Genomic DNA, 24,021 nt, shown 5'->3' on the forward strand with positions numbered 1-24,021 from the left:
TCGGCGCGGAGCTTGTGGCGCCAGAATTCGGAGCGCGGAAGAGCCTGAGCGGCTGTCGCTTGGCATCGGGTTCGTCTCCCGCCGCCGGGTTCGTCTCCCGCCGCGGACGCCCGGGCGAGGAAGGAGAGAAGATGGTGGTCCTCCGCAGCAGCCTAGAGCTGCACAGCCACCCCGCCGCCTCGGCCACGGACTCTCTGGACCTGTCCAGCGAGTTCCTGAGCCTGGAGCAGATCGGCCGGAGGCGGCTCCGCTCGGCCGGCGCCGCTGAGCAGTCCGCCGTCACCGTGGCCGCCGCGGGCGTGAGTACCGGCCTGGAGCGGGCCCCTCGGGGCCGGACCTGGGGACTGCCGGCGGCCCTTTGCCCGGTGGGGCCCAGGATGGTGGGGTGGGTGGGCGGGCGGTCCGGGTGACAGTTGGCTGGGGGTAGAGGAAGGAGAGGGAGGTAGGTTGGGAGGAGTATTGTCGAGGACAAGTAAGATGGAAGGCTTCTCAAGATCCGAGCCCCGGAGGGGTGTGGGTCGGGTGGAGAAATGGACTGACTGCGGGAGGGTGAGCGGTGCGTTACCACCCACTTTTACTCGAGAGGAAACCGGAGCCCTCCGCATCCGAAGTGCAGCTGGAGGCCGAATCTCGGTTTGGGGCTGCCCCGCCCCCGACCTCACACACCTCCCTGTCCAGTCGCCCGGGCTCCCGCCCTAGGTTTGCAGCGATCGCGAGCCACACGCATTTACTGAGCGCTTCCTGTATGCATAACAAGTGTTTTAGGGGCCGCGGGGGATAGAAAGGTTGTAACTCAGGTTCCCTGACCTTCATTTACGATCCAGAGGGGTTCGGTAACCAGAACGCAGTGAATAATACCAGGTTGCATAATGTAGAGAGATGGAGAGCAACGTTTCATGTACGTCTTCTTCACTTAAGCCTCATAACAGCTCCATGAGAATGGATAGTTACGATATGGCTCTTACAGATGAAAAAACAGACTCAAGAAGCTAACCAGTAAGTGGTAGATCGAAAATTGGAACTTGGATTCTCTGCCGCCACCACCTTTCCCTTTCTGTTATTTCATGCTACGGTTATAAGCAAGGTCTGTAGGTTTCCAAGGAGGTGCAGGTCTTCCTGAAAAAAGTGCTTCTCCTCCCTTCACCTCCCCACCCCAGCTGCTGAAAGAGACACAGGTGGAGGAGACAGCGCTAACAAAAGGTTAGAGAAATTGAGGAAGCAACGTTAGTAAAGTTAAGGCAGCAGGAAGTAGTCTAGTTCTGTTGAAGGGAGGGTAGTCATGGGGGTGGGAAAACTAGGACCAGAGAGAGGGTTAGAACTGGGAAGTCAGAATGAGAGGCCAAGGGGAGGTAACCTGTGGTGGGAGAGAGGGACAAACCACAGGTAAGAGAGAGATCGCGATAGGAAATTAGTGGTGTCTTTTGTAGAGGCCCTATACGAGTTGTTCCTCTACTGAGGGGAATGAAATGGTCCAGTCAGTCTCTGAAATTGTGATTCTGAATTGAAAAAACAATTTCCTGACTTTTAGGATCTGTTTCTCAATCACAGGCAGAAGTTGTTAAGAGATCTGGGGAGGCTGGACACTTCTTCAATAAACTCAGTCACTCGACTCACTAACCTATGTTCAGAAACAGCTAATTATTTCAGTAAATATTTGAGTGTTTATTATCTTCAGGACAAAGCTAGTTCCTGGGACTGTAATGATGCATTGAATACTGGTTAAGAAACATAGGTGCTTAAAACAACTGTTACTTCTTCCTGTGATAAGCCATAATGGAAAAGAATATGAAAAAGAATGTATGTGTGTGTGTATATATATATACATATATGTATGTATAACTGAGCCACTTTGCTGTACAGCAGTAATTAACACAACATTGTAAATCAACTATACTTCAATAAAAAATTAATTTAAAAAAACAACTGTTAGTTATGAATATCAGTTTACCAATATCAGCAGGTTTCTATGCTTAAAAGGGGGTGATACCCACCACAAGGGTAGTGAAAATTAATGTGATCAGGCATGTAAGGAGGTTACCTGAACACTTGGCTGATAGTTAGGACTCAGTCATTGTCAGCTGTTGAGACCACAGTCGATTTTAATGGCCACTCCATTTTTTAAGTTCCTCAAGCTAAAAACCTTAGAATCATCCTTAACTCTTCTCTCCGTTCATATTAGCAGATTCTGTTGGCTTTACTTTCAGAATTTTTTCAGAATCCGACCACGTCTCAGCTGCTCCCTTGTTGCCATGCTGGTTCAAGCCATCATCTTTTGCCTGGATTATTAATATAGTGTTTTGGTTTTTGTGTGTGTGTTTTGGTTTGTTTTGGTTTTGTTTGTTTTGATCTAGCACTGTGGCTTGTGGGATCTTAGTTTCCCGACCAGGGATTGAACCCGGGCCCTGACAGTGAAAGCTCCGAGTCCTAACCACTGGACCGCCAGGGAATTCCCATGGATTATTAAAATAAATTCTTGACTAGCCTCCCTGTTTACCACCCTTATATGTAATGCCCTCCTCCCTTGAAAGTCAGTTCGCAGTATAGCTTACAGAGTGATCTTGTAAAAAGTCAAACAGTTGATCACTCCTCTGCTCAAAAATCCCTATCTAAGAGTAAAAGTTTAAAAGTTGAGAAGCAGCCCTGTACCTCCTTGCCCCCTTCTCTTTATGATGACATCCTCTTCCATTCTCCCTTTTGCAAAACCCAGTCTGTTCTACCCTCTCTGGCCTGGCTGCTTCTTGAATCCCAGGGCCTTTGCAGTTGCTCTGCTTTCTTTTGGGAATACTCTTTCCCTGGATATCTGCATGAGCTATTCCTTTACCTTTTACATTTTTTTTAATTAAAAAATAAAAAAAGCCTCAGAACTCGTAGTGCTTAATGTGTTCCAAGAATTTTACAAACATTAACTCGATCCTCATAACCTTATAAGGTAGGTGCGATTATCTTTGTTTTGCAGGTAAGAGGACTGAGGCACAGAGACTTAAATAAGTTGCTCAATTCACCATTATAGTAAGCAATAGAGCTGCGAGTCCTACCTAGGAGAACCTATGAAACAGTCTCTTTCAAGTGTTAGCTAAAGTTTCACCTTTTCAATGATGCTTATCCTAACCACCCTGTTTAACATTGCAAACCACTCATTGACAGGCCCCTTTGCTCTGTTTTATGGTCCCCAGCACTTACCACCTTCTAAATATCCTATAATTTCCTACTTCTAAAATATTTTTATCTCTCCCCAAATCAGAATGTAACTCCATAGGGGTTTGGATTTTGACCTTTTGTTCAGCTGTTATTCCTAGCACCTAGAGCATAGTAGGTGCGTAATAAATATTTTGTTGTTTTTTGTCTTGCTGTATCAGTGGTATGTGGTGGTTGAGCAATTAGCACTCACCTGGTTGTTGTAGGGTTGAAAAGATTCTTTTCCAGACTAGGGTTTCCAGTAGGGATTATATCTTTTTGAGACATAGTACTCCTCTCTCAAATCCTCCGTAGAACAAATTGTAATCAGGGTGTTATTTAGTGAGCGTGGGATTGGGTCTTCAGGGGTAATGTATTCATGCTGACAAAGTCCACCAATACCAAAAATGAAACATACCTTTGTGATTGGAATATTTCCTAATTAGGGTTCTTTACATTCAATACATTTGATTTGATTATAGCTTGCTTTTTTACATCAATCATGCATTTCAGAAACTTAACTCCTTGATCCACCCTCATTGTATTTGGGTATTTCCTTGTCTCATTCACACATTTATTGACAGCATTTCTTAGAGTAGGTTCCTTTTAAAGATGGTTGGATTTATTCATATTAATTCATTAACTTGCATTTTTCTTCATCTAATCTTGGAGGCTGACCTTCAAGTTCTGAAGATACCTACAGTTACCTATTTATTAACCACATTTTCACATTTTACTTTTTTTTTTTTAAGTTTTTGGGTGCACTGCATGGCATGTGGGATCTTAGTTCCCTGACCAGGGATCGAACCCTCACCCCCTGAAGTGGAAGTGCAGAGTCTTAACCGCTGGACAGCTGGGGAAATTTCAACCACACTTTACTTTTACCTTTTGAATATGATCTCACTCAACTGCGCTTAAGGGTTTGTTTTCCCCCTGACTTGTATGGGTTCCCTGAAAATATTTTATTGTTGTTTTAAATCTGTTTCTTTGGTTTTTAAGCTTTTATTTTCTTCCTATTTATAAGTTTGGATGCCCTTTTCCTCCAGAGTCAGGCTAGCCATTGCCTATTTCTGTGCTTTCACAGGTCTGAGGCTCTTTGATTCATTAAATTTAGGGTTGTTTCTCATGCTGAAGAGATACTTAAGGATGGGTAGTAGGGTTTTTCTTGGTGATGATTGTACGTTACTTTTGGGTTGTGTTTATGTACGTTTTTATTCTTCGGTATGTTTTTAGGTAAAATGAAACACTGTAGTATGTAGAAGGTACTGTTTCTGGTTGTTTTTTTTTTTCAATTGTATGTTTATTTACCCTGGAAAAATATCCCAAACTCGACACTGATATGTACAGCCTATGGGAGATACTTTAAAACTTGAAGCATATCACAACACAAAAATGACAAGTGTACAGTTCAGTGAAGTATGTCAAAGCATGGAGAGGGATATTTTGACAAGTGGCGATGACTGTTGCTCCCTGGAGTGGGCTGCTCTGCATTTGAGAGAGTGTACTTGTTTTGTGACAATAATAGTCCATTATTGTCCATTTTTGTTAGTTTGTGTTGCGCTGGTTCTTGATTTTAGGCTTAGAAGTTGCAACTTTTAGAACAGAGATCTGATGAGATAGTGTTTAGGATGGATTATAGTCAACAGATCTGGAGTTTGGAAGACCAGTTAAAAGATTATAATACTGATAGCTACCATTTACATAGCATTTGCTGTGTTCCAGGCAAGGTACCTAATATGCACACACATATTTCCCCTGTAAAGTAACTATTATTATTTTGTTTGTTTTCCCGAAATTATTATTTTTAAATTTTTATAAATTTATTTATATTTTTAATTTTGGCTGCGTTGGGTCTTCATTGCTGTGCACGGGCTTCTCATTATAGTGGCTTCTCTTGTTACAGAGCACAGGCTCTAGGCGCGCGGGCTTCAGTAGTTGTGGCGCACGGGCTTAGTTGCTCCGTGGCATGTGGGATCTTCCTGCACCAGGGCTCGAATCCGTGTCCCCTGCATTGGCAGGCAGATTCTTAACCACTGTGCCACCAGGAAAGTCCCTATTTTTAAATTGAAGTATAGTAATTTAAAAGTTTACAAATAAAGTATTATTATACTCATTACAGATATGGAAACTAAGGTCTCTATGTAACTTGGAGAAGATTATACAGTTCAATCGTAGGCAGTCTATCTTTAAAAGGTTGGGCTCTTAATTAGTACATTATTATCACAACAGACCAAAGGAGAGAAAACCAGAGCCTAAATTAAGGTGGTATTAAGAGGCACGGAGAGAAAAAGTCCAAAAGTACTACAAGGGGTCTGAGAGCTGTTCAGATAGAGGCAGCAAAGGCAGTGTTGTTTCCAGCTGAAGAGGTAAGCTGTACATCTTTGGGACTATGACACCAGAGTTCGGTGAGAGGTAAGGACTATTTTTCTTTGTGAGTCACCTATATAGAGTTGAGAGTTGAATCCTTGAAAGTGCATAGCAAAACACAAGAATATTTAAGATCTGGAGCAATGGCTTTATTTTAAGGGTGGGAAGAGGATGAATTAGGTTTTAAAAAAAAAGTATCATGGGCTTCCCTGGTGGCGCAGTGGTTGAGAGTCCGCCTGCCGATGCAAGGGACGCAGGTTCGTGCCCCAGTCTGGGAGGATCCCACATGCTGCGGAGCGGCTGGGCCCGTGAGCCATGGCCGCTGAGCCTGCGCGTCTGGAGCCTGTGCTCCGCAACGGGAGAGGCCACAACAGTGAGAGGCCCGCATACCGCAAAAAAAAAAAAAAAAAATCATGTAAACAAAGGATCAAAGCAAACAACAGAGTGATCATAGAAGTGAATGAGGTAGAGAAGGCCATTGGCTTTAGCTATTTGGAGATTTAGATCTACTGGAAGAGCTGTATGGTTAGAAAGCAAATTGCTGGAACTTGTGGAGTAGATCCATGATGAGTAATTGACCACACCAGTGTTTAAATATGAAGCTAACGAGGGCTGTCACAACTATGTAATGTGGGTATAATGTGTATACCATTGTACATTAGAATACACTGCTTTTTAGGCTTTCAAGAAGCCCCAAGTCTGGATGAATACGTTTCATGTCAGTAATATAACTGTGATCTTAAAAATCCTGTTTAAATTTCATTTGTTGAATTGATAACTTGAATTAACTCAACCAATATGACTCCCATACATATTTTTTATTAATTTAAAGCTTTACTAAGCTTGATCTTTTGTGGAAAAATAACATCAGAATATTTGTTTCTCAATTGTGTCCACTTTGAGGAAAAACTTTTCTTATTGTTGCATGCTCCCTGTTCTAACTTACTGATTCTGCAACATTATAACAGACTTAAAATCTAATGAACTATATTTTTTCTCCTTTTAAACTTCACTTTTAAGAACAATCAGTGCTCTCAATATTAAAGTGGATTTTAGCGAAAGAATAAATGAGGACACTACATCACTAGGTTTAGTTTTCAGACTAAGTATGTTTTCTTTGCTTTTCACTTCTTAGGAAAATTTTTTCTTATAATGTTGCAAAAATGTAAAAAATAGATAGTGAAAGTACCCATTTCTATCATCAGTGTTAATTACTGTTACTAGTTGGTGTTTAACTTACCTCTTGAGAATTATTTTGATTAGCTGTATTAAAATGTGACTTCGGGGCTTCCCTGGTGGCGCAGTGGTTGAGAGTCCGCCTGCCGATGCAGGGGACACGGGTTCATGCCCCGGTCCGGGAAGATCCCACATGCCGCGGAGCGGCTGGGCCCATGAGCCATGGCCGCTGGGCCTGTGCGTGCGGAGCCTGTGCTCCGCAACGGGAGAGGCCAAAACAGTGAGAGGCCCACGTACCGCAAAAAAAAAAAAAAAAAAAATGTGACTTTGATTTAACAACTGTGCTAGTTTCCTTAGGAAATCAGATGTTCAAAAGATAATTCAGGGCTTCCCTGGTGGTGCAGTGGTTGGGAGTCCGCCTGCCGATGCAGGGGACACAGGGTCGTGCCCCGGTCCGGGAAGATCCCACATGCCATGGAGCGGCTGGGCCCGTGAGCCATGGCCGCTGAGCCTGCGCGTCCGGAGCCTGTGCTCCGCAACGGGAGAGGCCACAACAGTGAGAGGCCCACGTACCGAAAAAAAAAAAAAAAAAAAAAAGATAATTCATCTAGAGGTATTTATAACACAAAAAATTGCAGATTACCTATACATGATACATTAAGCAGTTTGTTAAATTCATGTAATGGCTGAAATACTATTCATTCATGTAAAAAGATTTTTAGAATGGATTTTATGACATGGGAAAATGGTTGTATCACTAGAAAAAAGTAACAAAGAATAAATAATATTATCGCAATTTTAAAATTGTGTGAATGTGTTTGCAAAGGAAAAGAATGGTTTATGCACCAAAAGGTTAACTGTGGTTATCTGTGGGTAGCTTGGAATTAAGGGTGACAGTTTCATCTTTGTACATTTCTTCATTTTTCTGATTATAATGGGCACGTATTGCTTTTTATATTGCTTTTATAAAAACCATTTTTGAAAGTTATATTTTTAAATTCCCCAGTATGCGCCTTTATATAGGTGACTCTCAAAAAACCTGTTTTGTTTTTTTCTCCATGCTGTTAAGGAGAGCCTTTCTTGATGCTTAGTGCTTATTTAGGGACGATGAACTAAGCCACTCACTATGCAAATCAAAGATTCACTTATAAGATTAAATCTTCTAAGTTTCTCAAGGAATCTTTTTCCCGGTATTTAGCAACTTCCTCCTTTCTTTTTTCCTATGGAAACAAACTTTTTTTTTTTTATCCCCAGGAATATAGTGACATTTACTTTCTTTTTTTATTGTGATAACATATAGATAACATAAAATTATCATTTTAACCATTTTTAAGTGTATAGTTTTGTAATAAGTACATTCATTGTTCTGCAACCATCACCACCCTCTGCGTGCAGAATTTTTCATCTTGCAAAACTGAAACTCCGTACCTATCAAACACTAACTCCCCTGGGAATTCCCTGGCAGTCCAGTGGTTAGGACTCAGCCCTTTCACTGCCGTGGCCCAGGTTCAATCCCTAGTCGGGAAACAGAGATCCCGCCAAAAAAAAACCCAACACCCCACACACACACACACACACACACACACACACACACACACACACACACACACACACACAACATTTTCCCTCTTCCCAGCCCCTGGCAAGGAGCTTCATAAAAGGAACCTTACTTCTTCTGTGACTGACTTATTTCACTTAGCATAATGTATTCAAGGTTCATTCATGTTATTTCAGCGTGTTTAAAATTTCCTTTATTTTAAACACTGAATAATATTCCACTGTATGTACTATATATATGTATATATACATATATATATTTTTTAATCCGTTCATTTGTTGATGAACACTGGGATTGCTTCCACCTTTTGGCTGTTGTGAATATGCTGCTATAAACATGAGCGTTCAAATATCTCTTCAGGTCCCTGCTTTCACTTCTTTTGAGTATATACCCAGAAGCAACATTGCTGGATCATATGGTAATTCTATGTTGAATTTTTTGAGGAATTGCCATATCATTTTCCACAGTGTACACAAGGGTTCCAGTTTCTTCACATCCTTGCCAATACTTATTTTCTTTTTTTGTTTTTGATAATAGCCATCCTAATGAGTGTGAAGTGGTATCTCATTGGGCTTGATTTGCATTTCCTTATGACTACTCATGCTGAGCATCTTTTCATGTGTATTGACCATTTGTGTATATTCTTCAGAGGAATGTCTATTTAAATATTTTGCCCATTTTTATCTTTTTTTGTTGTTGGTGTTAAAAGTATAGGAGTTCTTTATATATTGTGGATATCAGTCCTTTGTCATTGTCAGATACATGATTTGCAAATATGTTCTCCTGTTCCATGAGTTTCCATTTCACTCTACTGATAATGTCCTTTGTACAAAAGTTCTTTAATTTTGATGAAGTTCAACTTATCTGTTTTTTCTTTTGTTATCTGTGCTTTTGGTGTCCTAAGAAATCATTGCCAAATCCAATGTCATGAAAGTTTTCCCCTGCATTTCCAAATTTTTTTAGCTCTATAATCTCTTTCACATTTTTTAAAAAGTCTTTATTGAATTTGTTACAATATTGCTTGTTTTATGTTTTGGTTTTTTGGCCCTGAGGCATGTAGGATCTTATCTTCCTGACCAGGGATCTAACCCGCACCCCCTGCATTGGAAGGTGAAGTCTTAACCACTGGACCACCAGGGAAGTACCAGCTTTTACATTTTTAAGCTGACCTTAGATGTAAGGTCTCCCCCGCCCCCCGCATAGGTTTAAGTAGTTACAAAGGGATCATTTCTGTCATTTTTTAAGGTTGACATTAAAAAATAAAACTATTACATCACACTTTTATAAGTATCCACTGGAATGTAAAAATTATAGTTATTTGATACCTGTCTTGAAACATTAAAAATTAATAAATGGGGCTTCCCTGGTGGCGCAGTGGTTGAGAGTCTGCCTGCTGATGCAGGGGACACGGGTTCATGCCCTGGTCCGGGAAGATCCCACGTGCCGCGGAGCGGCTGGACCCGTGAGCCATGGCCGCTGAGCCTGCGCGTCCGGAGCCTGTGCTCCGCAACGGGAGAGGCCGCAACAGTGAGAAGCCTGCGTACCGCAAAAAAAAAAAAAAAAAATTAATACATGAACAAGTTCTCTTAGTAGTCAGAAATCTTACCTTCTTTTTTTTCCCTCTTTTAATTTGTATTTTCAATCCACTTAACCCACAGCATTTTATCTTGATATATTTTCATGCTTGAAAGTCAGTTATTAATTATCCTTTCATACTTATAAAACAAAAGTTGGATTTTTCCACTTTTCCATGATGACAGAGCTCCAAGAAATAAAATTTTTGTGTATTGAATTATCATTATTAACATTCAATTGATCAAAACAAAAAAGTATCTATTTTGATTAAAAATGATTAAACATAGGAAGTAATCTTTTATTAGGATTTCATGTGGTTTAAGTCTCCCTGCCCACCCAGTTAGTTTAAGTATCTGTGGATGAATCTTTTTTTTTGTTTTTTGTTTTTTTGTTTTTTGATTTTTGTTTTACATCTTTATTGGAGTATAATTGCTTTACAATGGTGTGTTAGTTTCTGCTTTATAACAAAGTAAATTAATTATACATATACATATGTTCCCATATCTCTTCCCTCTTGCGTCTCCCTCCCTCCCACCCCTCCAGGCGGTCACAAAGCACCGAGCTGATCTCCCTGTGCTATGCGGCTGCTTCCCACTAGCTATCTACCTTACTTGGTAGTGTATATATGTCCATGCCTCTCTCTCGCTTTGTCACAGCTTACCCTTCCCCCTACCCTGTGGATGAATCTTATTTATTGCTGAAGAGTGTTTTGTCATTAGTTTCATTGTTTTTATAAAGGTAAGCACTGAGAAACATTGTTCATATAAATAAGTAGATAGTAATGAAGGGAATTATATTTGCAGTGCCACTCAGTTTTTCTGGCTTATAAGCAGAAAATCACTTGCCAAACATTTTTAATGGTCTCTTAGCTTGATTAGATCTCCTTTCAATTTTGTTAAAAGCGGAAGAATTGGAAACCACCTAACAAAGGAAAGGATTTGTTGCCTAGCTTAGTCATTCATTCGCTTAACACCTACATTAGTGTTTTTCTTTGGCTTTAGGAAGGTTTTTAATGCCTTGAAGCAGCCCACAATAGTAAGATTCAGAATGAGTGAGAGTTATGACTTTCTTTTGTAAAATGGGAGAAAGGTAAATGAAAGAGGATGCCTGTGTTAAGATGCCTTCTTAGATCCGTTTTTTTTTTTTTTTTTTTTTGGTTTTTTGTGGGGTTTTTTTTTGTGGTACACGGGCCTCTTACTGTTGTGGCCTCTCCCGTTGCGGAGCACAGGCTCCGGACGCGCAGGCTCAGCAGCCGTGGCTCACGGGCCCAGCCGCTCCACGGCATGTGGGATCTTCCCAGACCGGGGCATGAACCCGTGTCCCCTGCATCGGCAGGCGGACTCTCAACCACTGCGCCACCAGGGAAGCCCTTAGGTCCATTTTAAGAAAAAAGTACACATGGAAGTTGAGAGAGTGGAAATAGATACCCTTACAATTTTCCTTGGAAAGTCTTATGTTACACTACACCCATCTAAGATGTAGGTAGGTATTCATCTAAAAAATAATACACCTACCTAAATGTATAGCTATTCTTTTTTGAAACATCCTGAAATATAGGTACACTGATAAAAGTAACAAATCATACGTATCACTTAATACCTTATGAAGAAACTAATTTTTTTAATTGTCCTCTCGTGCCTTTAAGAACCTAATTCTTGCACAGATCCTTGTGGTGTAAATATCCTTACTTTACCTTTGAACCAATCAAATATTCTTCCTGAAACAAAATTCAATGACAAAATATCCTAATAAAATATAAGGAAATGACCAGGTAAAGCCAGCCTGAGGTGCATGGGGTAAGGGGGCACTGATGTTTTATTGTTTTTTAAAAAAAACACTGCCTGTTTTTCTAAAATTATAAGTTTTTAGAGTAGTAAGACATAGGATTATAGAGTTGTTAGGTACATTTGCCTTCTCTTCTAACGTAAAAGTATCCTCTGTATGATTTCTAAGAGGCATGTATGAAATTTTGAATACTTTATGACAGAACCTCTGTAGCTCATAAAGCAACCCAGTAACTTAGAGAGCCTGTAGTCTCTTGAGCAAAAATAAAGTTAAATAGAGCTCTGTGGTTTTTAGAAGAAATTAATGTACCTAAACAGTCTCTAAATTCATTTTTTACATTATGTGGGTGAAATTGGGTGAGATAGTAATTACTCCTTTTTGTCATCCAAACCAAATTACACTTCTGACAGTCCAGTCATTTTAGGGTTGTTTCCAGTGGTTTCATGGTGTATGCGTATCTTTCTAATTTCTGTCCTTAAAATAGAGGAGTACTTACCGTTATGAACTATTACAACTTTTTATCAGTGGTAGAAAATATCACTGGAGACTACTTGTTGTGAAGTAGAACTATAAAACATTAATAAATCTTATACTAGCCGCCTCATAGACATTGCTCATATTTGTTCATTGTAAAATGATTATTCTAGAGATTAATTATTTTCGTTTCTTGGGGAGATGCAAAAATGATACTGTGCACCGAAAGCGGTTGTTAAAACTTTTAATCAGAGACAGATCTTAGGAGTTTAACTTGGGGATTTGACTGAAGAAAAACTTAGATGTCTTTCTTAATTTTTTTTTAAAGGATGGGTCTTCAGTTAAGGAAGTTGAAACCTACCACCGGACACGTGCTTTAAGGTGCTTGAGAAAAAATGCACAGAATTCTTCAGATTCTAGTTTTGATAAGAATATGGAAATAACGGAGAAACATACTAATGGCAGGCATTTTACAAGGTAATACAAGATGCTTAAATGCTAATTCAAAATAGTTTTAAAGTAATAATTTAAGTTCTGCATTTAATTTTTAAGTGTGTTCTTGACTGGTCATCAAGAGTCCAGATTGTAAAATGTAATTTATTTGAGATGAAATTGCACTAAATGAATGTTATTGAATTAAAAATTTAATATGTCCTCCGGTCAGGTTTGTTTTTATTTTCTTGTTCAAAGATGGTATCTGTGATATGTGTGAGTGCAACTGAAGAGGTTGGTTGATATAGGATGAGTTCTGGGTACTTGAGTAATCTAAAGAGAGTTTATGACTATAACTTATGATATGTGGTTCTGCTTCATAGTCTGTAAAAAACCTTTATTCAAAATAGTAGTTATATTTCTGATTACTTACTGTCAAGTTTTTCATCAATTCTAAGTCATTTATGAATATCTCTATTGGTATTCTTCTAAGGCTTCACATAGGAGGCAGAACATGGCTTTGTTTTTGTTTTTTGACTTGTTTAGTGGTTCAGTGGTTTTTTGACTAGGTGCTTTATACATATTTAAATTTTGTTTCTCAAGAACCCTGAGGTAGATGGCATGAATTACATTTTAATACTCAAGGAATTAATTTCAGTGAATTAGGAAGTATGTACTTCATGGAAATTGGGTTTATTTGGTCCAGGGCAAATTTAAATCTAACTTTAATTAGCTCAAAACCTTCACTTTTGTCCCCATTTTGGTGGGCTTAACAGGAATTGGGAGAGGGGTGCCAATTATAATAAAATTTGATGAAATAATTGTTTTTACATTAATTCTTCTCACAAAGAATTTACTCGTAATGACGTAGAAAACTAGAACCATCTTACTCTCAAATAGAATTTTTTTAAAAAATATTTATTTATTTATTTTTGGCTGCGTTGGATCTTCTTTGCTGCGCAAGGGCTTTCTGTAGTTGCAGTGAGTGGGCACTACTCTTTGTTGCGGTGCGCAGGCCACTGTGGTGGCTTCTGTTGTTGCGGAGTGCGGGCTCTAGGGAGCCTGATTCCTCCAGCTCTGTTTTTTTCCCCAGCAAGATTGCTTTGGCTCGATTCTTATTTTGTGTAGCAGATTTTCCAGATAAGTGAGGTTGTGCCCTTTTAAGTTTCTTTTTGGTACTGTTATTTTTTTCAATTACATACTTGGTCTTTTATTGTATATATTTAAATCTGCATCTTGTTTCATCCACTATTCATGGAATACCTACTGTATTTCATGGAATCCAAGTTAGCAACAATTGAAACATACAGCATTATTTTATGAGACAGTAAGAAAGAAAAAAACACTGAAAGTTAAACTATGACATACCATCAGTAGTTAAGATATATCCCAATTTCAGAGATGGTAAAATGGGGGGGAAATGTACAATTTTTAGAATCAATGAAATACAATTTAAGCTACCCCAGTATTTCTGAAACTTGAAGTCTTCTTGGCGTGGGGTTGGATTGGTGGGTTCCGTGAATTCTCTATGAGAATTTAAAGATTATTTCATGATCTGAAGAAAAAAAATTCTGAATCATCTAAATTGCTACCTCATAGAGAATAGCCATAAAATTTCAGGCACTATTTGGTACCAAGTAGTACTGCTTTAGTTATCTCGGGTTCTGGAGATAAGAACTGAGTCTGGGGACTTCCGTGGTGGTCCAGTGGGTAAGACTCTGCACTCCCAATGCAGGGGGCCCAGGCTCGATCCCTGGTCGGGGAACGAGATCCTGCATGCATGCCGCTACTAAGCAGTCCGCATACCGCAACCAAGAAGTTTGCATGCTGCAACTAAGAAGTCCACATGCCGCAGCAAAGGTCCCACATGCCACAACTAAGACCCAGCACAACCAAAATGAATAAATTAAAAAAAAAAAACAAAAAAAACTGAGTCTGACCTTAATACATAAAGGATGCATCTGCTTCCAAGAGAAAGCCACGTGATGTGATGTCATGACGTGCTGTTCAAATGAAGATTTGGAGCACTTCAGATAAAGAGAAATGGATGAATTGAGTCATCATGTTACACAATAAACATAATACATAACATGCCAAACTCAAGAGAAACCCATAGCAGTCTGAACCACATTCACACAGCAAATGGCTAATTTGTTTCAGCAAAACCTCCAATGTATTACGTTAATATTTTTGTTGGTAGTTGTTTTTATAGTTTCATTTGTATAACCTAAATGAATTTATTTATATCTAGTTTGGCTTGTACATAATCATAAAAAACTTAATATTGGAAATCCTCAAAAGTCTTTTTCTTTAAAAGGCTCTGTATGTTACTCAGGTCTGTGAAACATTGTGTTAGGTATTAAAGGAATGTATTAAAATAAGTACTTTTTTAATCCTGATTTAAAGATGAGTGACTTGGTGGGACTTCCCCGGTGGTCCAGTGGTAAAGAATCCGCCTTCCAATGCAGGGGACTCGGGTTCGATCCCTGGTCAGGGAACTAAGATCCCACATGGCGCAGGGCAACTAAGCCCGCACGCTGCAACTACTGAGCCTGCACGCCGCAACTAGAGCCTGCTTGCTGCAAACTACAAAGCCCACGTGCTCTGGAGCCCGTGCGCCACAACTAGAGAGAGAGAAAACCTGCATGCCACAGCTAGAGAGAAGCCCGCGTGCTGCGACAAAGATCCCACATGCCACAATGAAGATCCTGCGTGCTGCAACTAAGACCGACGCAGCCAAAAATATAAATAAATAAATAAACAAACAAAAATATTTTTTAAGATAATATTATTTTTAAAAATGAGTGACTTGGTGTTTTTAAATGAGGTTGCTTCTAAAATTTATTGAATTCCTATCTTTATTAATTATTTTAAAATAACAATTCACGTACCATTAAAATTCATGATTTTAAAGTGAATTCATGATTCAGTGGTTTTAGAATATTTGCAGTATTGTACAAGTATTGCTGCTATCTAATTTCAGTATATTTTCATCACCCCAAAAGAAACACCATACGCATTATCCCTCCATCCCCAGCCCCTTGGGAACCACAAGTCTACTTTCTATCTCTGTGGATTTGCCTATTCTGGATATTTTATACAAGTGGAATCATACGACATATGTTCTTTTGTGTTTGGCTTCTTTTACTTGGTATGTTTTGAAGGTTCATGTATATTGTAGTATCTATCATCACTTCATTCTTTTTATTGCCAAGTAAGATTCCATTATATGAATATGTTACATTTTGTTTATCCACTCATTAGTTGATGAACATTGGTGTACAAATTTTTGTGTGAACATAGGGTTTTGGTTCTTTTGAGTATATACCTAGGAGTGAATTGCTGGGCTAAACGGTAACTCTGTTTTAACATTGTCCAAAGCAGCTGTACCATTTTACATTCCCACCAGCAGTGCATGAGGATTCCAATTTGTCTACATCCTCAGTAACACTTGCCATAGTCTGTCCTTTTGGTTTTAGCCATGTGGGTATGAAGTATCTCATTGTGGTTCTCATTTGCATTTCCTTGGTGGTTAATGATGTTGAATATTTTTTCATGTGCTTATTGGCTGGCCATTTATATTTCTTCCGATCTTTAAAAGAAGAATTACTATCTTTAAAAAAACTCCCTGTATTCACATCATTATTACAAAGACGATAATTTTATATAGTAGTAACACCAGGATCTGTTTGTATAAGACATATAAAGTAGTCTATAGTATTTTTGAATTCTGCCTTATGTAGTTTTCTTATTTCCTATCATGGTGACCCTTTTTGCTGTTGCCAGTTTGACTATAGTAATCTCTAACTTCCTTTCTATGTTTTTTTACCCCTCACCCCTTTATTTTAAATCTATTTGGGGCTCAAAGACCAGGGGACCAAGACTGTTAGAATAATAAAGATTTGAATAACTGTGCCTTGAGAGCAGGATATATATTTGTCTGGTCCTGGAGTTCTTAACTAGGTCCAGTAATCATGGTTTTCAGGGGGCATATGAAACCTCTGAAGTAATGTTTAAACTTGTATATGTATATGCAGTTTTCTAGGGAGAAAAGATCCATAGCTTTCATCAGATTCACAGGAGTTGACAAAAGTCCAGACTCCTGTTTTGGTAAATAGTTTCATTGGAACACAGCCATGCCCATTACTTCTGTCTATGGCTGCATTCCTGCTTCACTGTTAGAGTTGTATGAGTAGTTATGACAGAAACTGACAAGCCAAAAATACTTATTATCTAGCTGTTTAAGAACAAGTATAGCAACCCCTGCAAGGGTAAAAAGTGCTTCCCTTCCCCTACAGGCAAAAAAAAAAAGAAAACCCAGAAAAAAAACACTGCTTTAGTCTTTGTATCCCTAGCACCTGATAGGGGGTCTGGTTTATAAAAGTGTAGGCCTACATGGTATGGAGGGAGTGTCTCCTCTATGAGAAAAGTCTGTGAACAAACTAGACCTTGATCTGTAGATGGATTGCTGAAAGGTTTTTTATTTTGTTCTTTGTTCTTACCTGTGTTCCAAAAGAGATAAGGAATTAATGATGACTTACATTGTTAGGAGGACACATGAGTTAGCTCTTCTGGATAAGATGGTTTTGTTTTATTTTAAAGTGTCCCATTTGAAACTCCATGGGTTTAACCAGCACACTTGCAAATATTGCTTGATTCATAGGTTGATTAATATAGCCTATCCAAGTATGGAAAATTGAGCCCCTAAAAATAGGTTAATGAGACATACTGCTTTGTTGCTCAGTGGATTTGGGGAAAAAGATGAGAGAAGGATACTTTGTTTAAGCTTTGGAAGGTCTTCTTTGCAATTCAACAGATTCTGTATACCAGTTTGTAGGTGGGATATCTGATTCACAAATGTGACTCTTTCTACATGTCATGTAAAGATTGTAGCCAGCAAATGTTCGGAGAAGGAAATGAACATGTCACTAAGTTCTGTAACATGTTTATAGGTCCTCAAGGATGTGGGACCACTATATCCCTGTGGTATAAAACACATTGTCTTGTTTTTACTCAGTGCTTAATAGTTTAGTTATACCTAAATACTTAGGCTAAGGATTTCATTTCTTGTTTTAAGTAAGATACTTTGTTCTGATTAATTCTGTTTAGCTAAAAGTTAACGCATACAGTTGGCCCTCTGTATCCACTGGTTCTGCATGTACAGATTCAACCAACAGTGGATTGAAAATATCCCCTCCCCCCAAATTCCAGAAATCTCCAAAAAGCAAAACTTGAATTTACCACTCACCAACAACTGTTTACATAGTATTTACATTGTATTAGGTATTATAAGTAAACTAGAGGTGATTTAAAGTATACAAGAGGACAGGCTTCCCTGATGGCACAGTGGTTAAGAATCTGCCTGCCAACGCAGGGGACACGTGTTCGAGCCCTGGTCCGGGAAGGTTCCCACATGCGGCGGAACACCTAAGCCCATGCGCCACAACTACTGAGCCTGCGCTCTAGAGCCCATGTGCCACAACTACTGAGCCCACGTGCCACAACTACTGAAGCCCGCGTGCCTAGAGCCCGTGTTCTGCAACAAGAGAAGCCTGCGCACCTCAATGAAGAGTAGCCCCCACTTGCGGCAGCTAGAGAAAGCCCACGCACAGCAAGGAAGACACAACGCAGCCAAAAATAAATAAATTTATTAAAAAAAAAATACAAGAGGATGGGGCTTCCCTGGTGACGCAGTGGTTGAGAGTCTGCCTGCCGATGCAGGGGACGCGGGTTCGTGCCCCGGTCCGGGAAGATCCCACGTGCCGCGGAGCGGCTGGGCCCGTGAGCCATGGCCGCTGAGCCTGCGCATCCGGAGCCTGTGCTCCGCAACGGTAGAGGCCGCAACAGTGAGAGGCCCGCGTACCGCAAAAAAAAAATAATAATAAAAATAAAAGAGGATGGGCAGAGGTTATATGCAAATACTATGCCATTTTATATAAGAGACTTGAGCATCCTCGGATTTTGGTATCCATGTGGGGTCCTGGAACCAATCCCCTGCTGTTACTGAGACACAGCTGTATATCATTGAATTTCACAACAGGGTTCTCAGCCTTTGTTTAGCCATAACAATATATAAGCACAGGTATTCTCACGCTATTTTTTCACTGGTTTTTAGGTAACTCTAAGTATTTACCCTACAAGCTGATTTAATTTTTGGTCCTAGTTTGTAGTATTATAAAATATAGGATTTAAAATTATTTTGAATTGTTTGCTATATTTTTTTCATGTAGGCAGTTGGCCAGACAGCAGGCTGATAAAAAAAAAGAAGAGTGCAAAGAAGGTAAGTAATGTTAAAGGCATTTAAATTTTTTAAAGCATGTATTTAGTATTTTGTTTACAGGCATATTGTGGTACATACAATAAACTCCATATTTGAAGTGTACAGTTTGTTTGGTTTTGATATAAGTGCATGCCGTCAAACCATCACCACGATAAGGGAGTAAAGATAACCATCACCCTCCAGGATTTCCTCAGGCCCCTTTGTAATCGCTCCTGGCTCCTCTAGCTCCTCTCCATGACCCAAGATTCCTGAGCAGCCACCAATCTGCTTGCTGTCACTGTAGAGAGTGTGACAGCACTCTACAGAGTGCTGTAGAGTATGGTGAGTTTGTATTGTCTAGAGTTTTATATTAATGGAATTATACGGCATGCATTCTTCTTTGGCTTCTTTGACTCAGCATAATTACTTTGAGTATCATCCATGTTGTTGCTTTTTATTGCTGAGTAGTATTCCATTATGTGGATATACCACAATTTTTTTCCTTAGCTTTATTTTAATATAATTGGCATATAACATTGCCTTAACTTAAGGAGTACATTGTATTGTTGATTTGATACTTATATATTGCAAAATGATAATTACCGTGGCTTTATCTAACACCTGCATCATGTCACATAATTACCATTTCTTTTTTGTGCTGAGAACACTCAAGATCCACTCTCCCAGCAACTTTCAAGTATACAATATGGTAGCAGTCTCCATCCTGTTTAGCAGCAGGGACCAATTTCATGGAAGACAATTTTTCCACAGACCGGGGGGCGGGGGTGTTGGGGGGATGGTTTGGGGATGATTCAAGAGCATTACATTTATTGTGCACCTTATTTCTGTTATTATTACATTGTAATATATAATGAAATAATTATACAACTCACCATAATGCAGAATCAGTGGGAGCCCTGAGCTTGTTTTCACTTGCCACTCACTGATAGGGTTTTGGTATGAGTTGGCAAGCAATTGATTTATTATGGTCTCTGTGCAGTCAAATCTCTCTGCTAATGATAATCTGTATTTGCACCTGCTCCCCAGCGCTAGCATCACTGCCTCAGCTGCACCTCAGATCATCGGGCATTAGGTTCTCATAAGGAGTGTGCAACCTAGATCCCTCGCATGCGCAGTTCACAGTAGGGTTTGAGCTCCTATGAGAATCTAATGCTACCACTGATCTGACAGGAGGCGGAGCTCAGGCGGTAATGCAAGTGATGGGGAGCGACTGTAAATACAGATGAAGCTTCGCTTGATCACCTGCTGCTCACCTCCTGCTGTGCGGTCTGGTTCCTAACAGGCTCATGGGTTGGGGACCCCTGCAATACAGTATTACTAACTATAGCCACTCTGCTGTACATTAGAGCCCCAGAACTTACTCATTTTATGGCTGAAAATTTGTACTCTTTGACTAACAATCTCCCCTTTTTCTCTCACTTCCCAGTCCTTTGTAACCATCATTCTAGTCTCTGTTTCTATGAGTTTGGTTTTTCTAGATTGAACATGTAAATGATATCATTCAGTATTTGTCTTTCTCTGACTTATTTCACTTAGTATAATGCCCTCAAGGTCCATCCATATTACTGCAAATAGCAGGATGTCCTTTCTCATGGCTAAATAATATTCTATTGTGTGTATATTCCACATCTTTATCCATTCACCTATTGATGGACACTTAGGTTGTTTCCCCCAGTTTCATCTTTTGATGGACATTTGGGTTGTTTCCATTTGGGGACTGTCACAAAACTGCTTTGAACATTGTGTACAAGTCTTTGTATTATATATATAGCTTTCATTTTTTCTTGAGAGTGGTATGGCTGGACCTACGGTAGGTGTATGTTGTAACTTTATTTTTGTTTTCTAGTATTTTTGAGAAGGGTAAGTTCAAGAAACTAAAATTTCATTATATGAAAGTGTAGCTATTCAGCTGTTCATTTTAGAATTGTTTTATAAATGCTGTTATTTCAAATCTTTCTACTTGCTTTTATGTACACATCTATGAAGACAAAGTAATTACAGTTACTCGGTCATTGAGGACTAGAAACATAGTTCAAAAGACAGAACGCTTGCATGAAGAGAATGGTGATGTTGAAGTTCGCCGAAGTTGCAGGATTAGAAGTCGTTATGGTAGCGTGAACCAGTCTGTACTATTTGACAAACTTATAACAAAGTAAGTAAAAATTTAGATCAAGATTATTTAGCTGGCAAAAAACTTTTTGTTGGGGACTAAGTTTTGACTAGCAGGAGTATTTAATGCATTCAGTTTATGTAAAGTATAAAGGAGAGTGATTATTAGAGGACTTTGTAATAATTCTGTATGTGTATTTAAATTCTTACAAAGAATATGAAATATTTTTACATTAGTAAATCAGTGCTTCTATTAAGGGTATTTAAAATCCCAGCACTCAGAGAATACAACGAAAGAAAAATGAAGTTTTTAAAAATATACTACTCTTTTATTTTTTAAATAAATTTCTTTATTTCTGGCTGCGTTGGGTCTTCGTTGCTGCATGCGAGCTTTCTCTAGTTGCATCGAGCTAGGGCTACTCTTCGTTGTGGTGCACAGGCTTCTCATTGTGGTGGCTTCTCTTGTTGCGGAGTGTGGGCTCTATAGAGTGTAGGCTCAGTAGCTGTGGCGCATGGACTTAGTCGCTCCGCGGCATGTGGGATCTTCCCGGACTAGGGCTCGAACCCGTGTCCCCTGCATTGGCAGGCGGATTCTTAACCACTACGCCACCAGGAAAGTCCTAAAATATACTACTCTTACAGTTTTAGCTTATTTTTATATCATTTTTTTTAAAGCACTGCTGAAGCTGTACTTCAAAAAATGGATGATATGAAGAAGATGCGTAGACAGCGAATGAGAGAACTTGAAGACTTGGGAGTGTTTAATGAAACAGAAGAAGTAAATATATTCTTCCACTAAGGGGATGATTTAATAATCTCCAGTTTAACCTTTTTTCTCTAGAACCTATCCATTTCTTGGTTAAATTATTCATCATTTTGTTCAGCATTTGTTTGATCAGTCACTAGTTATTGCTGGAGTTTTAAGAGTTTATAGCTGGAAATATCTTCATTTTCAGTAGGATTGGAAGGCCCTACTGGATTCTTTTAAATAAACATACTAAACTTTAATGGATTTTATTTACATATTTTTAGGGGAATCTTAATATGTACACAAGAGGAAAACAAAAAGATATTCAAAGAACTGATGAAGAAACAACTGACAATCAAGAAGGCAGTGTGGGTTAGTCTTTTCTCTTGTTCTGTCTTTTGGGTTTTATTTAGCAGAATATAGCCTTTTTATTCAGAAGCTGTGACATTTATGGTAGTTTATGATAAGTTAGGGTTATCATAGTTTCAAAGAAAAAGTGAAGGCAGGGGAGATAAAAGGGTAATATGTTTTGTTGGGAAAGTACTTAAACATGCTAAAACAAATGAAACTGGTTTGCTTGTATAATACATCTACAGACAGCATATCTCTCTCTACCTGTTTGAGATAAAAGTTAAAAGTTGAGTTTTACTATTCTGTTTAGGACTTATTGCTGCAATTTCTTAGAACTTTTATTGAATGAAAAATCAGTTTTCCGAAATGCATTTTAAATGTTTGGTGAGGGCGTTTTACATTATCTTAAGTAGATTATTTGAGTTATACTGCATGTAACTCAGTGGCAGCCAGAAGTCCACTATATCAATGAAATTAGCAGTAACGCTATAAACTTTAGTTTGGTATGTACTGGTAGTAGCCTTTAAACTACTTTTTTCCTTCCCCTAGTTGTTTTTAATTCTATAGTTTTTTACTTCATTTTTTAAAAATCTTCATTTGATGTTGCAGAATTACAGATTCTTTCTATGAACAACCTAGAAGTAAATAAATTTTAAAAGGAGAGTCTTTTTCTATTCCCCTATTTTAAAAATTGTTAGCATTTGGGTGAGAAGCCTGAAAGTAAATGTTTCTTAATTGTAGAGTCATCCGAAGAGGGTGAAGACCAGGAAGATGAAGATGATGGTGAAGATGAAGATGATGATGAAGAAGATGATGATGAAGAAGATGATGATGATGAAGATGATGACGATGATGAAGATGATGACGATGAAGATGAAGAGGATGGAGAAGAAGATAATCAGAAACGATATTATCTTAGACAGAGAAAAGCTACTGTTTACTATCAGGCTCCATTGGAAAGTAAGTGCTATCTTTTTTTTTTTTTTTTTCCAGGAGAAGATGTAAACAGGTTTCCTTTATCTTCACTGCCTTTCTTCTGTTATTCTTATTTTTCATGTTTTCATTTTGCAGAATACCCATGGCTGTTGTCTTTCATAACTTACCCAAGATGTGCAAGAAGTTATTTCTTCTAAAGAAAGTTAAATGTTAGCCTTGATGAAAGTAAATAATTGGATTATTTTGAAATTTCATGTCTGTTTTTAATTATTTTAGTTTTCACAGCTTTGTACTTTATTTTTTTTAACATCTTTATTGGAGTATAATTGCTTTACAACAAAATGAATCAGTTATATATATACATATGTTCCAATATTTCTTCCCTCTTGCGTCTCCCTCCCTCCCACCCTCCCTATCCCACCCCTCCAGGCAGTCACAAAGCACCGAGCTGATCTCCCTGTGCCATGCGGCTGCTTCCCACTAGCTATCTACCTTACGTTTGGTAGTGTATATATGTCCATGCCTCTCTCTCGCTTTGTCACAGCTCACCCTTCCCCCTCCCTATATCCTCAAATCCATTCTCTCGTAGGTCTGGGTCTTTATTCCTGTCTTACTCCTAGGCTCTTCATGACATTTATTTTTTCTTAAATTCCATATATATGTGTTAGCATACAGTATTTGTCTCTCTCTTTCTGACTTACTTCACTCTGTATGACAGACTCTAGGTCTATCCACCTCATTACAAATAGCTGAATTTCATTTCTTTTTATGGCTGAGTAATATTCCATTGTGTGTATATGCCATATCTTCTTTATCCATTCATCCGATGATGGACACTTAGGTTGTTTCCATCTCCAGGCTATTGTAAATACAGCTGCAATGAACATTTTGGTACATGACTCTTTTTGAATTGTGGTTTTCTCAGGGTATATGCCCAGTACTGGGATTGCTGGGTCTTATGGTAGTTCTATTTGTAGTTTTTTAAGGAACCTCCATACTGTTCTCCACAGTGGCTGTATCAATTTACATTCCCACCAACAGTGCAAGAGTGTTCCC

General features: G+C 38.9%; 1 protein-coding gene across 1 annotated transcript in view; it reads left to right on the plus strand.

Annotated features, from left to right (window-relative positions):
* Positions 1–24,021, plus strand: part of ATAD2 (ATPase family AAA domain containing 2) — a 70,382-nt gene continuing 46,361 nt past the window's right edge. Inside the window, exons 1-7 of the mRNA XM_079902184.1 lie at positions 1–299; positions 12,438–12,586; positions 18,772–18,821; positions 20,808–20,973; positions 21,606–21,708; positions 21,963–22,050; positions 22,771–22,989. Of these exons, the coding sequence (XP_079758310.1) occupies positions 132–299; positions 12,438–12,586; positions 18,772–18,821; positions 20,808–20,973; positions 21,606–21,708; positions 21,963–22,050; positions 22,771–22,989 (943 nt within the window). The 5' untranslated portion in view covers positions 1–131. The remainder of the gene's footprint in view (positions 300–12,437; positions 12,587–18,771; positions 18,822–20,807; positions 20,974–21,605; positions 21,709–21,962; positions 22,051–22,770; positions 22,990–24,021) is intronic.

Source organism: Stenella coeruleoalba (genome assembly GCF_951394435.1).
Source record: "Stenella coeruleoalba genome assembly, chromosome: 17".
In the NCBI taxonomy this organism is placed as follows: domain Eukaryota; kingdom Metazoa; phylum Chordata; class Mammalia; order Artiodactyla; family Delphinidae; genus Stenella; species Stenella coeruleoalba.